General features: G+C 32.1%; 1 protein-coding gene across 3 annotated transcripts; it reads right to left on the reverse strand.

Annotated features, from left to right (window-relative positions):
- Positions 1-965: 965 nt before the first annotated feature.
- Positions 966-17,022, reverse strand: LOC145726662 (uncharacterized). Of its 3 annotated transcripts, none has more exons than XM_081975869.1 (8): positions 16,607-17,022; positions 12,023-12,137; positions 11,767-11,967; positions 11,537-11,712; positions 11,252-11,482; positions 8,718-8,894; positions 6,743-6,885; positions 966-6,692 (listed from the first exon to the last, which is right to left on the reverse strand). In XM_081975869.1, exons 2-8 carry the CDS (start codon positions 12,055-12,057, stop codon positions 6,528-6,530), a joined length of 1,128 nt encoding a protein of 375 aa, XP_081831995.1. In that variant the 5' UTR covers positions 12,058-12,137; positions 16,607-17,022; the 3' UTR covers positions 966-6,527. The 3 variants fall into 3 exon arrangements, with proteins under 3 accessions (XP_081831995.1, XP_081831996.1, XP_081831994.1); XM_081975870.1 differs by lacking the exon at positions 16,607-17,022 and adding an exon at positions 16,310-16,456 and having other exon boundaries at positions 8,718-8,891; XM_081975868.1 differs by lacking the exon at positions 16,607-17,022 and adding an exon at positions 16,310-16,456.
- Between the last annotated feature and the right edge of the window lie 308 nt (positions 17,023-17,330).

Below are 17,330 nucleotides of genomic sequence, written 5' to 3' on the forward strand. Positions count from 1 at the left end.
ATAGCGTAGGAAAAAACCTTTTATAGTTACTTGAGAAATTTGTTTTAATCTTCAAACAGCAAAACTCATTGAAAGGAAGACATTTTTCCCCAACAAGTTTTTTTTCAATTATAAGAAGAGATATTTTTGTCCCTTTCAACTTCCATTGGAATAAGATAAGTAGCAATTTATACAGTTAATATTACTGTTATGGTTGATTGGACTATTTTTTTTGCATATTTGTTAAGTATGATGTAGGTATGTATAAATATGCCCTTTGTTGTGCATTGGAACCCTCCTGGAGCAAAATAAAAAATTGCCAAAATTGCACTTTTTACAAAAATGGTATTTTTTCAATTTTTGAATGATTTTTATTTGAACTCTTATAGATTTCACTAACACGTCATTAGAAAAACGATAAAAAAAAACTACAAAATGAGCTAAAACTGGCCTGTCTAGCCCTCCATATTACCGAGATACTAAATTTCAAAAAGTAGCAAAAAAAGACCCCTAATACAAAATGAAAAATTTTAAAGTGCTTTTTTTGTACTTATTTCACCTAATTTAAGGTCCTTTGATATAAATATGCCCTTTGCTATGCATTGGAACCCTCCTGGAGCAAAATAAAAAATTGCCAAAAAATATGTCATACCTACTGATCTAAATACAAAATTGCAAAAAAAGGTTTAATGAAATAAAAAAAATCTTACCTTTCATATTTTGGCGGGAATAAAATACTCCTAAATTTGGTTCACGCAGTTTAGACCACTCACTGTATACCAACGCACCTATACCATCAGGTGAACAGATCAGGTGATCTTCTGGTTCAATCTATAAAATTACGAAAATCAGACGTTTTCGAATATGTATAGGGACACTGATGGAGAGGAAGTTGTGTTAGGTGCCAAAAGGTTAAAAAAAAACGCATTGTATAATGCTGTTTAAATTAAATAAAGGAGAAAAAACAAAAAGTTAATTACCTCGACTGTTTATATAATATTTTGTATATTTAATACCGAATACTGTATACATCAGTGTCTAAGTCTTCACATGACATAAGCCGTTTACTATGTATCTAGAAAAATATATATCGAATGGCACTTTTACAATACAATAAACTTACTTTACATTAAACTGCCGGAACCTAATATCGCCAAAAATAATCAATAATCTATGAGGAGAAAAATTTCAATAATTTGAAGGTAAACAAATAAATAAATAAATAAATAAACAGGACGCACACAAGACAAAAAATCTTCTGTTTAGCTACCTACTGATTTAAAACTGGCTGTCGAAACCAGCGCGTTATTATTTTATTACAATGTCCGCGCACTGGTTGCTATACCTACTGTAAATGTGTAAAATGCACAAAAGTATCCTACTTAAAAAAACTTAGTTAAATACAAAAATCACAAAACAGGTCGCACAAAAATACAAACTTAAAAATATCCGAAAACGAGATCTAACAGGTATCATTATTACCACTAAAAAAAGCTTACTTTGATATCGATGTCGAAAGAAAAATTCTAACTCTACATCTTGGAGTTTCGTTACTTATACTCTACATATAGTCATCTACTATATTATTTTATCATATAAAGACTATAAGAGTCATTGTTGATCGTAAGATCAGTCTGAAAAGACCTGAGACTATGAAAAATAAGTAAATATATACGCGCTATAACATTAAACTTTTTTCCATAATCCTTTATAATGATAATTTCATCTAACTTCTATATCATATTATCATATGCTGCGATTGTTTTTCTTTATTATAGTAATATCTTTACAGGAAAATATCTTCAGATTTGCGCCTACAACTAGTGTCACCTTAAATTATATAATTTGCTTCGCCTTTTTTTAAATGTGAGTATTTGAATTTTTTGAAAAAAGTAACTGAAACTTTTGGCTTTGCACTATGTATGTAATTATTTCACATTGACCTGCATGATCACATTATATCCTATTATGAACCTGACTATATTGCATTTAATGAGGTGGGAGCGGTTGTTTGAAGTTTCTTTGAATAACTATTGACATGCGGAAATGCTGTAGGTGAGCAATAATAAAATATCAAACTTTATTGTTAATGGATAGTGACAAACTGAGGATTTGGAAAAAAAGTTTTTAAAGCGAGACCGTATTGTTGTAATTTATTACACAAAATCGGCCTTTCTAATGTCATTGTCTGTGCAATTACTGAATTCTTTTTACAATAATTTTATGATTATTTTTTAAAATGGCGGATTGAATCTAAAAGTTTAACTATGTTGTGTGTGTTAAAATTTAATATTTGCTATTTCAATAAATTGGTTAAAGTCGAAGAACGCGTAACATCTGAAGTTAGTGCGTTTAGAAAAACCCAGTTAGTTTTTATTTTATTAGTAGAAAAAACTTACTAAAAACCCGGTATTGATGGTAAACTTACTTGAAGTCGGAGCCTGAATAATCTTAATTATCATCATCATCATCATCATTGTGTTGAAAAATAAACCTTGCTCCATCTAAACACTACAATATTGATAACAAATCTGGGTTTTGATAAAACTTTTTCACTTTTATGTAATAAAAACTGCCTGGGTTTCCCTACTACTTTTTTCCGAAAAAACGCACTAACCTCAGAAATTAGGCAAATATGTATTTTAGTTGTCAAATGATTAGCAAAAAACAAAAATAGTCAAAATAGTAGATAGAGAAGCTCGAGTTTTCAAAATAAATAAACAGAAAAACCATGAGTTCTTAATACCTATACAAACCAGCTGTTTTTGGTATATTAATGGGGGGGCTATATTATTAGGGCTAATACTCTCTATAGAAATTACAGAATTGACCAATAGTAGGGTCTAATTTCTAATTATTCTGAAGTGAAAGTACCGGCCCTTAGTGTCTGTTATTTTACCTAAAGAATTAAGTTAGAACAATTTTTGAAAAAGTAAAAAACAGGAAAGTTAGCTTCCTAACTAAATATTATTACTTAGTAAAATTGAGACAAAATAACCAAAAGCATAACAGAGTTTCTACTTTATACTTTGATTTTGGCATACATACCACATGTCCAACAGTGGATCATGGATTTTGAAAATTTCCGTGTTTTGCACTGATCTAAAATAGTTTCATCATTGCCACGTTACCGCTTGTACTGAAAAGTACCAGAAACTTTCTTATTTTAAATAGAACATTCTGTAGATTTTTATAAATTCATAGTTACAATTTGTTTCTGCAAATTGGTTATCTTGATTCATAGAAAGCAAACATTTTGTTCACAGTTTAATTAAGGGCTGACGAACTATTATTACGGAAAGAAATTGATTCTAAATTATACGGGGTGGTTAAAAACTAATATTTTTTCCGTGTTTTTTTTTTAATGAAACCCCTTGTATATTATTTTTGAAAACCAAATATATGTATACCTAAATCTAATTGATTTCAAAATAAACGCAAATTTGTGAGAAATTACTGTTTTCACGGCAAAAATACAAAATTGAAAAAAATATAGAAACTTTGCAAGAACGTTTCTTCTTACAAAGATTGGGTCGTTTTCCATGGAAATTGAGAGATTATTAGAGTCAGTAATCGCATTTTGAAATGCCAATGATCGTCCTTCTGAATAATTGCTAGAGTAAATTAATTAAGGTATTGTATTTGAAATGTTATTATTGTTTCAATTTTGTATTTTTGCAGCAAATTATATAACTTTTCACATATTTGTGTTTATTTTGAAAACCGTAAAATTTAGGTAGTCTATACAAGGTAATTCAAATTCGACCCTCACCATTGGGATTTCGGAAACTATAAGAGATTCGAGAAAGTTTAAATTGGGGCAAAGTTGCTCAATTTAATGCTCAACCAAATGCAGTTTTAAAAATTTCGATTTTCCGAGTACCTCCGAAGATATCCGGAAAAAACTGAAAAATTGATTTTCTGTTTTTATTTATTTCTAACCTTATTTGAAGAGATATTCCAAAACTAAAAGCATCTTTTCATTTCGATGATGGATTCAAACTTGCCACACGACGTTTCGTTTTTTGGCAGTCATCATCAACTTTCTTTTTTTTATGGGCGCTATATTGGATTTTTAGCCCACCAAATAGTATTCTGTTCTGATCTTTTTATTCTGATTTTAGTGATGTATAACAACTTATGATTTCCTTCATAAATAACAACATAATTCAATAAAAACTAATTTTACCTTAGCTTGAGTTAATGAGACTTAGAGAGAGTTTTATGAAGATTACTTGGTAGTACTTGTCACACGCAATTGGCCTGAACTTACTTAGTCCCAATGAGGAAAATTTCATAAAAAAAACACAACTTTAAATTTTTTTAGGACTGGCGAGAAATCCATTAATTTTCATTCACCCTGTATAATTTACAATCTCTTCTCGTAATAATTGGCGTTTCAAGATAAGAAATATTCCCTCTGGTGATCAGTTTTGAAAACAGTTTCGGGCATTCCAACTCCGTTTGGATACATTGATTTTGGTTAGGAATTTAGCACTGGTTTCATAAATATGAAGTGACAGTGTCATATTATTTATAATGTTAGGTTAGGAACGGGTTGCCCGATTTTAGTTCAACTGGCGCTGCGACCTTAACGGCAATAGTTTGGTAGGCCATATTTTAAACTATGACCAAAATGCTTTCTTGCTACCGAATAAGAACAATTATATTGATGCAGTGTTTTCAATAAAAAAAAAACATTAAATGTAGCAACGGTAAAAAAATACACATTAAGTAGTATTAATAAAAAATGATAAAATGAACAAGCAAATCTTCAAAATGATCGTACGTCTAGATCTCCATAAACGTCTAAGGTACTGTTGGACACCCTGTATAACTAGACTAGAAAATATTTTGAAGAAATTGAATTTATATTCTTTAAAAGCTGTACTTCATTCAAAACGAGATATTTTCTTTATAGAACATCCTATTTAAATATCAACATAGACAACAAATTTGAAACAATCCGCCACAGAAAATTCTGGTTTCAAAAACATAAAAGTGACGTGAAACGTGCAATTAAAAACAGCATTAAATTATTTTAAAATGTCCATTTTTTAGGAACAATTTCTATTAAATTTAACTACCCTATTTTGGCAAGCAATCGACGACAAAATAATTAATAAGAAGTTATGAGAGTTAGTAAAAAAATAAATATCAGTCTGGAAAACTTTTAGACTAGTCCCGGTTCGGGGAGGATGTGATGATGAATTGAATGAAAACAATCTCAACAAATAGGAATAATTGTAAAACTGAGCAAAATAAGCTGGAGGAATATCACGACATATATATCTAAACTGTAGCGAACGGTCAAAGCTTTCAACCGTCATATCAAACAGCGCACTGGAAGCTTTAATGTCCCTTTTTTATTGAAGTGATTAAATTGTATTTTACCGCGTCGCTTTAAAAAGCGGGATATTTGTACATCTAAAGTTTCAGGCAAACATGAGTTAAGTAAACTGCCACACTCTCGCTCTACAAATACTTAACCATATAATATTTTACACTTACAAAACGCTAGTTTAAGTAGTATGTACTTCTTGCGCAGAACGAGGTTTTAAGACAGCTCGAATGACCGTGACGATGTATATACTGGCAAAAACAATTATCACGCCGTTCTTTGCCTATTCAGGTTCAGTTAATTAATATAATAACTAAACCGAATAGGCAATGAGCGCCTATACAATACAAATAATAAAAAACTTAATAAAAAAACAATACCTACTTACAAAAAAAAAAGTCCAGTCAATAAAACGTGGACAGAAAAAAAGAGATCGTTGCTTCAAGTCAACAAAAAAAAAATAACTGGGATGAGATTCCACAAATGGCACAAAACACAAACAATTTCGAGTTGAGTAAAAATTCAGTCATTGGTTGGTTTTGTTAGTAGACAATTCTGAATGGTCACAATAAGTAATTGGTTTAAATTGCCGTTCAATAATAAATTTCTAGTTATCGTGATTTTTACAGACCATTCCAGTTATTGCCTCTAACTGGTTATGGTAGGTCTGGCAGAAACTTTAAAATGGCTATATCCGCATCACCAACTTTAGACTTTAATCTCGTTTTTAGTTAGTTACCTGTTTAATAGAGGAATTTTCATCAAAATTTTCATCAAACTAATAACTGTACTTGAATAGGTAATGTAAAAATATCATACCTAAGAAAAAAATTACCTGATTTTTTTTTGGCAAGCTAATAAGGAGCTATCAAACACACTGATAAAAAGTATTTGCAGACCAATTAAAGCTCTAAAATTAATAAGTAAAAAGTTTTATAGAACTACTTTAAAAAAACGGTTAAATATTTAACCCTTTAAAACAAATCAGAAAATTGAAGATAAGAGATATACCAACTTCACCAACCAGAACCTACCATACCTACCATTAATTTCCCAAAGATAATTCAACTTACGTTCAATTATCTTTGGTAAATAAAGATAATTGAACGTAACTTTAATTAAATTTTAAGGAAGCTTAACAGCTTCTTAAATCCTCTCTGGAGTGTAGTTTCCTACCTTAGCGATCTACACTTAAAATAACGTAACCCTATTTAAGTTTCTGAACGCCTAATTGAGGCAATTTGTAGTGCACGATGTGATAGGGTGGCCCTATCGGACTACCCGGTGACGCGTAACTCGCCGTCACTGGCATCGCTCCCAAACTCATTGCGGGGGCGCAAGACCGACCTCGTTTACGTCTCGGAAGTATTCCCTGTTTGTCAAATTATTTAGAACATTTAGTTGAATGTTTAAGTGACTTACCTTTCGAGCCATGTAGAACCTAATGGTCGAAATGGGGATGTTGAACTGATCGGACACTGTTTGGAAAGTTTGACCTCGAGTTATGCATTCTGCCGCCCTTCTCAGTTCCTCGTCTGAACGTCTAATCCTTTTGTTTACTGAAGCTGACAGAAAAACGGTATCTATTAAAGTACATTCACACACTTCCACCGTAAATTGCAGTGATACCAGAAAATATTGTTCCTTTTCTATTATACACAGAATGCCCGTTTTCTGAGCCTCAACACGGAGATCCTAGGTATTTAGTACTTAGAGGAGATATAAGGAAGAGTGAAGTAGTAGTCCATGTTACTCGCAGTGGAGGTGAAATCGTAAAAGTGGTGAAAAAACACGCAACCTTCTCCACAATATATTTATTAGACCCTCAAACTGAGGTGAAAGTGAAAACGCCTGACATGTTTCCAGCATATAGATGCTCATCTTCAGAGGCTGTAAAAATCTTAATCTCTAAACGTACCTTAAGTTTAGTAAATATCGCTAACTGTCTTTCTAGACAGGTAAGAGAGACAGTAAGACCCAGATTAAGCTTACATAAAAAATGTTTTGTGAAACATTATTATAGAGTTAATAAATCTGAAACAATTGAGAAGTTAATATTGAAGTTTTTATATAAAACAATATAGTTACCTATTATGGGAAAAAAAAAGGAAAGAAATTACACATAACATTGAATTAAAATTAACGGGCTACATTTGCCCTGGGTCAGGGTGACCTCCAAAAACAAAAACTACAGCCTTTAACAAATCCCACTGGTTCCCCCAGACAGTCAGGGCAAAATGGGCGATTAAGTGGAAGAATTCCAAAAAAAAAGTTAAACCTTGATAAAATGTAAAAGCAAAGAGTAGGGAACCGTTGAGTTTCGAATTCAAAAGCTATAGGGGGCGCTGATAAACCGTTCCCTGGGTCTTACTGTCTCTCCCCGTCTAGAAAGACAGTCAGCGGTATTTAGCAAACTTAAGGTACGTTTTCCACTTATGTGGTGAGCTCTTTAGTAGATTAAGATTTTTACAGCCTCTGAAGATGAGCATCTATATGCTCGAAACATGTCAGTCGTTTTGACTTTCACCTCAGTTTGAGGGTCTAATAAATATATTGTGGAGAGAGATTGCGTGTTTTTTCACCACTTTTAAAATACAAGTAAGCTTAAATTGGGGCAAAGTTGCCCAATTTGGATTTGAATAAAATCTCACTTTAAAAATTAAAATTAAAAATAGTAATTAAGATGCCAAGGACATTATAAGGACAACAAGGCACCTGGGGGCATTATGAAAATAACGCCCTAGGGAATTATTTCTTAGATTTTAATTTATTACTTTAATTGACCTTAGTAGGTGTCATTATTGATGAAATAATAGCCCTGTCGGACATTAAAACATTTATTTGATGAAATAACTGCAAACAAATGACACTTGACTATTGCAAATATATTAGAGGTTACACAGGGTGAGAACTTTCAAGTTGACCCATCATTGGAATCTTGGAAATGGCAATAATTACAGGGTTCGTTTAATGGAGAAAAAGTTGCGCCATTTAGTGCCAGTTCAGAATGTGTCTTAAAATCTAAGATATCTACAGGAGTTATCGAATTATTACAAAATTACTAAAACCTTTCATACCCTTTTTTTGTAAATATGTCACTAACCGTTGACATTAGAATAAAATGTCAAATACCAAAAATATATTTCAGCCCATTGTTTGACATAACGGAGATAATTAGAAATCAAATGTGTCGCATATGGGTTTTTTCCTTTTTTATAAAAGGGTTTGGCATTTTGACAGTTGATCAATAAATCGTTTTGTTCAATTACGTCATAGTGACGTTATAATACAGTTCTGTAAAAATATTTCACTTACAGTAAGCACCGCTAATGATGATGTTTAATTTATCAGAATAACACAAAATTAAATACTTATAGTACTGTAATAAAAGACTTACTCATATTTCCTGCTGATCCGTCGTAGTGGCACGAAACATTAGCAATCGCAAATGTTTCAGGTGTTCGAGAGTTGTCGCCAGTGTTAACAGGTCCATCTTGTTCCATTAATTCCTGATCCATCAAAGATTCACCGTCTCCTTCGAAAAATGTGTCATCATCACCTTCTTCTATGTCTTCTAGAACAGAAATTTTGCTGTGATTTCTAAGTTTTGCTTGATATAAGACGCCATGTGTTGAGTATATGGGTTTTGACATCTAAGTCAAAATACTATTCTTTTATAGATATTTCAATGTGTGACAAGAGTAGAATTTAAAAACTAAATACCTATTCAGTTTTTAAATTAATTTGAATCTCTATGACTATAAACTTGGTTAAATAAATTTTAACTCAGAATAAAATTCAGTTTATGTGATTAGTGTGTATCCACCCTTATTTACTCAATGAATTTTTGAAAAACAAAGTTTTTGAGAGTTTACACAAACAGTTAGGCCAGCAATTTTTGAAGCCTTTGCGATATACATCTAAAAAGGTTTCCTAGTTCAAACTAGGTCAAATATACATCTATCTATTGTCTATTTCAAACTGCAGACGATGAACGGTCAACTTTATTTTTGCACAACGGATTGGGTACAGTAAAGTGGTGCCGCAAAAATATTTTATTACCAGACAATAAAAAATAATTATTATTCCTCAGTTAAATTTCTTTTGTTGCTGTCTCTGAAAAAGTCTGGCGCATTCAACCTTTCTGGTAAAAATGCAGATTTATGATGATTTTTATGTAGAGATGGCGGGAAGTAATGTTTCAAGAAATTTCCGGAAAATGGTAAATTATCGAGAACTTGCTTCTACACACCTAGTCTATTTTGCAATATTTCTATTTTGTTAAATTCTCAGTAATTTATCTAAAATATTTCTCTTATGCTTGTTTTTTATAGAAAACATGAAACTAAGCATTAAGCATACAGCAAATTTGTGGAATATATTTGCATAGACAAAATATTAAATATTGAAAACGAAATACACTCCGATTTTTATGAGAAAATATATCATTAATTAATCTCCTTAGTAGTAATATTAGATTTAGTAATTTAGATTTTATTTGCTTATATTTCGAGAAGGTTTAAGGCAGAAAAAAATAACGAGACATTTTTAATTTATTAAATACTTAAAATTAACCACGTGCATTGAATCTATGCATGGTAATATGCTTAAAAATTCATGAAGATTTTAGAAATAAAGTAAAAAGTATTCATTGAAAAAAATAAATATCATATTTTTTTTGTATTAAACTGCATATTTTATTTCTTCTCTTAAAGATAGGCATCTTGAGTGTTTTCTCCAATTTCTATTACCTTCTATATAAATTTGTTTTCTGTGCACATATTAACCTTTTCTTCATTATTCTATTAAGAGCATTAAATCAAGTGAAACTCTCCCCTTAAAATAACAATCCCAAGTTTTGCATAGGTCAATTTTTTAATAAAAACTCTGCTTTTGACCTAGAACAACTAATATATGTATTGAAAAGAATTTTATGTTTAGAAAAACTCAGAATGTTTCTCACTAACTACACCTGATCTAACACAAGAAGGTTTAAAAACAATGTAATAAAATGCAGCTTAAAAAACAAAAATACTTCTGTTGTTATAGATTATGCATTGAATTTCCACAAATCCAGAATATAAAAAAGCTACTAAACATCAGCTTGCACCCAAAAAAAATTAGAGCAAACAGAAAAGTAGGATACTTGACACCTTAATCACTCAAAGAAGTTGTACTTCTTGGTCAAAACAACGTGACAACTTTTGTAAAATGGTAAATTAATAGTGATTCAAAAAGAGTAGAGTAAATGCAGTATAGTAGTAGTAAAATGAGGTATCTACACCACATGAACCGCAAATGTGGAGTAGTAGAAGAAGAAAGTTATCTTTTTCCAATTAGTTATGTATGGTTCAAATAAGATCAAATAAAGTATTTATTGACATTCAAGTTCTGATGATAGAAAAATACTTAAGTTTTAAAGTGTGTACCAATGAAAGATCTAGTTAAATGCATTGTCAAATATGAAAATTAAATTATGTCACTATTTTACATTTTGTAAAAGAGCTGTATCTAATCTATCCAGCTATCCTCCATTTAAACTGAAGAAGTTGCAAAATATAAATAGAGATAGTGCAAAAACACCAAACATAGCGCATTTTAAACAGTGTTTAGTTCTGTATATGCATTACCAGGTTTCCGCACATGTATTCGCAATTAGCTTTAGCTATTAAAGTAAAAAAGCAATAATTAAATTGCTTTCGTAATAGATGGTGTAACGAAACTTTTATGTAAATCTTTGGATCATATTTAATATTAAGACCACATGTTTTAATGTAGCTTTTTCCAATCTGTTAAAGTCATAATTATTGTAACAAATCCCTCTAAACAATGTAGTAAAATTCTCAGTATCTAAAATTTTTGTTACTTAATGAAATGGAAATGTGTGACCAAACTGCAAATTTTTTGATATAAAACACACTTAAGACTTACCTTTGATTTGCAGCATTCCATCATTACTATCACATTCTGAGGAGGATGGAGCACCTCCACATTCTGAGGCTACTTCGGCAGCCGCAGTGTTGACTTCTTTTTTGACTACTCCATCGTTTTTAGGCATGGTAACTTGGCTGGGTTGGGGCAGGTTGTCTTTAGTAGAGTTGGGGGTCGAAGTGATCGTTTGATAATTTGAGATTGGTTTAATTGGAGACTGCGTCATTTGCCCTAAGAGTTTTCTTTTTGTTTCCTGCTAATTGTTCCATAACTTTTATATCTTACCAGCAGAAGACTGAATCATGTTTCCAAAGAATTTAGGATTGAATAGTTCATCAGAACCGCACAGACCCCTAATTTGTAATGCTTCAGCAGATTTTAGCAACGATGGTAAATCGTCTTGTGTTACGTTAACCTCGCCTTTGTACATAAAATCTACTAGCAACTGCATTTCTTGGAATCTAAAATTAAGAGAATTTAAATAAAAATGCTTAAAAGTTTAAGCACGTACATACTTCATGTCTTTCATAAAAATGATTGGATGCTGGCAGGGATTATCCAGAAGAAGTTTTTCAAAGTACGTGGAGCATGCTGATAAAACAACTTTATGGCACTTGAGCATCTCATTTTCACACGCTAAAGTAACGTCGACGAAATGCTCAGAAGTCAGCAACTTGGGAAAAGCGTCCTGCAGATTCGACTGATAGCTGTTCCATCTTTAAATTGAATTGTTTTAAATACAATTTTACAAATTAATTGACATTCATTTACTTGACACAAAATTGTTGAGGAGCTGGTGTATCCATCTTGATTGTGACTCACACTAATTTTGAGTAAAGCATGAACTGACTTGTTATGTACAAAAACAGTGGAAGATTTGCCAAACCTACAAAAAAAAAAAACACTGAATCAAATATGATATTATTTAAAAATCTACTGTGGTGAAAAGAAACAACACAATTTTGAACCGTACTGTTAAGTAACACGCAAAAGAATAAACTAAACTTATTCTCGTCAGGTACCTAAATACCAGAAAGTTTATTTATCCTATGTAGGGCCATTTACGTTATATAAGGTCTGTAAAGTAACAAAAACCGCCCGGATTCGGGGTAGGGCAAATGCAGGTAGAAGATTTTGTTGCAACTTTAACAGTTTTTCGGGTAGAAGGACACGTTTACGTGAATTTTTAATTGCAAAATGTGTAGGTATTTTTAAAAATCCATGGTGACGTGACACGACATTCATTGTTTTTGTAAAACGGGCGCGCGGGTCCGAACCAAGCTGATTTAACGCAAATATGAGTACTGACGTACTTGAACTTTTAAATAAATCAAAATATTTAAAAATAAAACCGACAATGCGCTTTTGCCAAAAAATCGCGCAAAAGTAGAACAAATAATAACACAAGACCTACACTGTGTAAACTTTTTTCGTCGTGACGTTATTGAATAATAACTATTGCAAGGCTTCCAAAAATATTTCACTGTCGCTTTCAAAAATTTTATTTACGTCCAATATCGTTCTAATCATATTACAGTTTTGTTTTAACTTTAAATAGAAAATTGCATTTTAACCACGTGTCTAGAATAAACTTATTCTTATTCAAACTTTTAGTGTTTTTTTTTTATTAAATGCCACACACCTTAAAATCTCCACCACTGGTGTGTTTAATAAATTTGATTAGAGTGAAAGAATTATTGCCAAACAACTAAAAAAAAATGTTACGTACCTCGAAAGTTAACTGGAAAATGGAAGAGGATGAAAGTATTTTTTATGAAGAATTTATTTTCTTATTAGAAACACTGTATCCTGTATAAAATAGTGCACACGTTAGACCCAAGAGGTGGGTAATAATTTTTCAGTTTTTTATTTTGATGCCTGATATCTCAATTAGTGTGGATATTAGAAGAAAAAACAAAAACTCCTTTTTGTTGATCTTTAATAAATGTTTCCTTGTATTTCAAAAACACTGTCAGGTATAGAGAAAAAAACTATGAAGTTTAAATTGGGTATTTTTTACTATAAGTACTTTTTTAATTGAACCCCCTGTATATGTCTACAAAGAAAAAAAAAACACAAAAACGCAAAGTAAAAAATGACGGCCTGTAAAGCGGTACACAGTGTGTCCCAGATAAGAGTAATTACATGGAGGATTTCGAAAACGTTGATTGATACAACTTTGGTTAAATGAAGGAAAAAGTTGTAGACTGGACTATCTAAATAATATACTCTGGATTAATATGATACCGCCAAAAACCAAAAAAGGACATTTTAAAAGTCCACACCAAATTTGACAGTCAATTGTCAAATTTGCCTGTTTTTGGCTGTCACCCTATATTAACAGAACAGTACCAATTTTAAGCCTTATTTACCTGAATTATTCTTAAGCAGACCTTTCGTTCATTTAATCAACCTTGTACATCTAACGGTTTCCAATAATCCTAGACGAATATCATGTAAACCCTTTTAAATGGGACACCATGTATTACAACATAAAATAGGTTGACATTTAATTGAGAGTTAATTGAATGTAAAATTTTGAAGGAACTGAACGTTATTATTATTTGACGTCACGATGACGTAATTTAATAAAACAATACATTTATACTGTCAAAATACGTCATCGTAACGTCAAACTCGTTCTGCACACTGAGGTTAAATTATCATTTGTTGAAGTCACACTACATGGAGCGACCAGAGCCAATATGACATCACATTGACGTAGTTTGACAGTTGGTCAAATTATGGTTTTGATCAAATTACGTCATCGTGATGTCACATTCGTTCTGCTCGCACCGTGACGTCAACTGTCACACACATTCTTCTCTTTGATTATTCATGGCAACTGTGATTTCGAAAGACAATAAAATTACAATTTTCACATTTGATTAACTAACTAAATGTCAACATATTATACAGGGTGTCCCTGAAAGGTCTTTACAACGCTCTGCCGCAGAGCGTCTTTAGCAGGTCTTTAGCCATATTTGGCTTAATCCAAAAGTTGATAATTACAGAGCTACTTCTGGAGACTGTTTTAGACTGAGATTAACGTACATTTAGTAGTTCAAACGCATTTTTCTAGAAAACGGTTTCCAATAGTGCCTAAGGTATACCTTTTCTAAGCAGAAATAACAGGCGAATACGCCTTTATACTCAAAAGTGATTTACCGTTACCCAGAAAAAAATACAAAGGAATTAAACAAATTGCTTGAACCGTATGTGGCGCCCTCTAGGATCAATGTAAATTAACAATAACCGTTGTTACCTAATAACCCATTCATAATTTTAAATGGTTTGCTATAAAAACTACCATTAAAAATTATTTTTAAATTTTAACTTTGCCGCCCTGTAGCTCTGTAATTATCAACTTTTGGATTAAGGCAAATATGGTTAAATCGCTTTATTTTGAGCCCAGCTAACTGCGGCAAAGCGTTGTAAAAACCTTTCAGGGACACCCTGTATATTTTTGGAACCAGAAAAAAAGATCTATAAAAATGTTCCTCTAAAAATGTATCAACTTTGTATTTTTTTTACCTTTGCTATACTTTATTCAATAGCGTCTTCTGATGACTTAGGAAAAGCCCTGTAACTGTATTAAGTAACAGTATCCTTCCTACCCATAAAAATAAATGGACCAACCCTGTACATTCTAAAAGCTCTAATTCTTGATGATTTTAATTTATGGTTGCAACAAAATGCAATGTTACACTAAAAACGTGGCTTAAACTCAAAATGTATTCTTCTAGATCTAGAATCAAGAAGTTTTATTTCAAATAAGTTTTGTCATGGCAAAAATCATGCTTTGAACTAATAGAAGTCAAAGTCACAGTCAAAATATTTACTTTTCTCTTAGAATGTTAAGTCTCATTCACTTTACTTTCATTTTTGCCATAACTATTTAGGTTTAGGTCTGAAACCTTCAATCTATAAGAAATCAGTGGCAGACCAATGGCAGAATGACATGTGTCATTTTGCTGCAATGGACGTGACGTCATTCAACCAAGTGTCAAATCACCTCACATCCATTGAATGTGACACATCTTAGTCAACCAATCAAGAGCATTGCTTTGGAGTGGTTTTCTCTTTTCTTCCTATTGATTTTTTAGGGAAATGGTTTTGAAATTACCATACCTGTATGAACTAATTCTCTGTGATCACTAAGGTTAACTTTTACACTGAAAATCAATGAAATAAAAATCTAAAAGAGTTAAAACATTAAAAGTTTTAATCTAAAATAACAAATTGTATAACAAAGATATTTTTAAAATGTTTAATTTTAAAATGCCACCACAACGATGTGCGTTAAACAGATAATAAAAATAATCCGCTGAATCACACAAGACTAGTCCCACATATTCCCCCTGAATCAACATAACAAAATTATTAGCAAAGAAATCAATAACGCAAAAAAGTCCTGAGCGTGGGACTCTTGGAGATTTGAGGCGTTATTGAATTAAAGAAAATTTTACAGGGCAAGAGCAAAAATCGATCAAAATTGAAGTTCGAATTGAAATGTTCTTGACTGTAAAAGTAAATTAAAAGAGTTAAAGAGAAAACCTTGGCGTGGGGCAGGACGCCCGCTAGTGTTGTCTTTGTTGCACTGACTTGAAAACATGCGGTTTCTTAAGGAATTCAGACATAATATCCACTGTTTGTATGAAGAATACCGGCTTGGGACCCAAAAATTGTTCTACAACAATGTCATAAGCAGTACTACATAACCTTATTTAGGGGCTTTTTGAGACATGCTTGAGAGGGTGGTAAATTGGTGGTTAGACCGTCCTAAACATAAACCCTCTATCAAAATGTCCAACTATAAAGCAGTTTATGAATGAAAATTCTTCAATAACACTAGGGAATTTCTAATGCGACACTGGAAAACGTTAAGGGAATTTAAAATAAGGGTAAAAATTTAACAAAACATTGCAGAAAAGCTGTGAACGCCATATTGGCTAACCCTTAAATAAAGGCATTGAAAAAATAATAGCAATACCTGAGTCAACATCTTTGTTTATACAAAAATTATCAATGAAATGAAGCACTGATTGAATTACTTACTTGGCAGAAGCTGTAAACGGTTATTTTGCACTGACTTCAAGGTGGAAACGGGCTCAAATGATCGATAAAAACTTTTAATGCAAAAAGGTTCGCTTAAATAATTATATCGCCAAGACGATTCAAGCTAGGACCGAAGTTTACGACAAAATCCGGATTAAGAACGCAGGTTAGAAATACGTAAGAAACGGCGCGTAGGTCGTAACTAGACTCGACTGCTCGTAATATTTACTCGAGGTGTTCAGGGGGTGTATTTTAGTGTCGTTCACTGAATAATAGGCTCTTGTAAACAGTTCTTACCAGTTTTTGATGTAAAAAACTATCCGTTGAACACAAACGAACGTCCGATAAACCACAAATTTTGCTTCATATAACAAAATATAGCAACAAAATCTAAAAATACAATAATATTTATATATAGACCCCCGCCATTTGCAATTTGTGCCGGCTTGGTACACTCGAGGCTATAAACATTTACGCGACGGCGGCCCTCAGAACATACGAAACCGAATAACAAAATCGAGCAAAAAAAGAGCACCACGACTGAGCCGGACAAACAAAGCGAGTTTCAGGGCCTCGCCACAAAATAAAACGAGTCCGAATTAGGTAGAAGTTTAAATTAAAACCGACGAGCCGAAGAAGCGGGTTGAAAAAGACATGTGCGAGCGAGCTTTGTTCAAATAGTTTATGGCCCCGACTGTATCTACGGTAAACAAATGCCGGCTAGGGCGGCGTTGCTTGTATATAAGACATATTAACATAAAACTGGGGTGGCTTTGAAATGACGTAAACGCATTAAAAAATAAGTTGCACCAAAAATTCAATTATTGATTAAAAGTTACTGCGAGTGCTACGTTGTGTAAAACTAAGTTGTAACTATTTTATTAATGTTATTAAAGAGAGTCGCTTCGGAAATTTGGTTAAAAATAGATTTTTAATAATAAACATTCCAGTAGACCCTCGCTCTCTGGAAGAGGTAAAGTTAAAAATAATGTTCCATGCGTAAGTCATGATTTATTGCTTT

Source organism: Ips typographus, linkage group LG3, assembly GCF_016097725.1.
Source record: "Ips typographus isolate SLU linkage group LG3, UJ_Ityp_2.0, whole genome shotgun sequence".
NCBI lineage: Eukaryota > Metazoa > Arthropoda > Insecta > Coleoptera > Curculionidae > Ips > Ips typographus.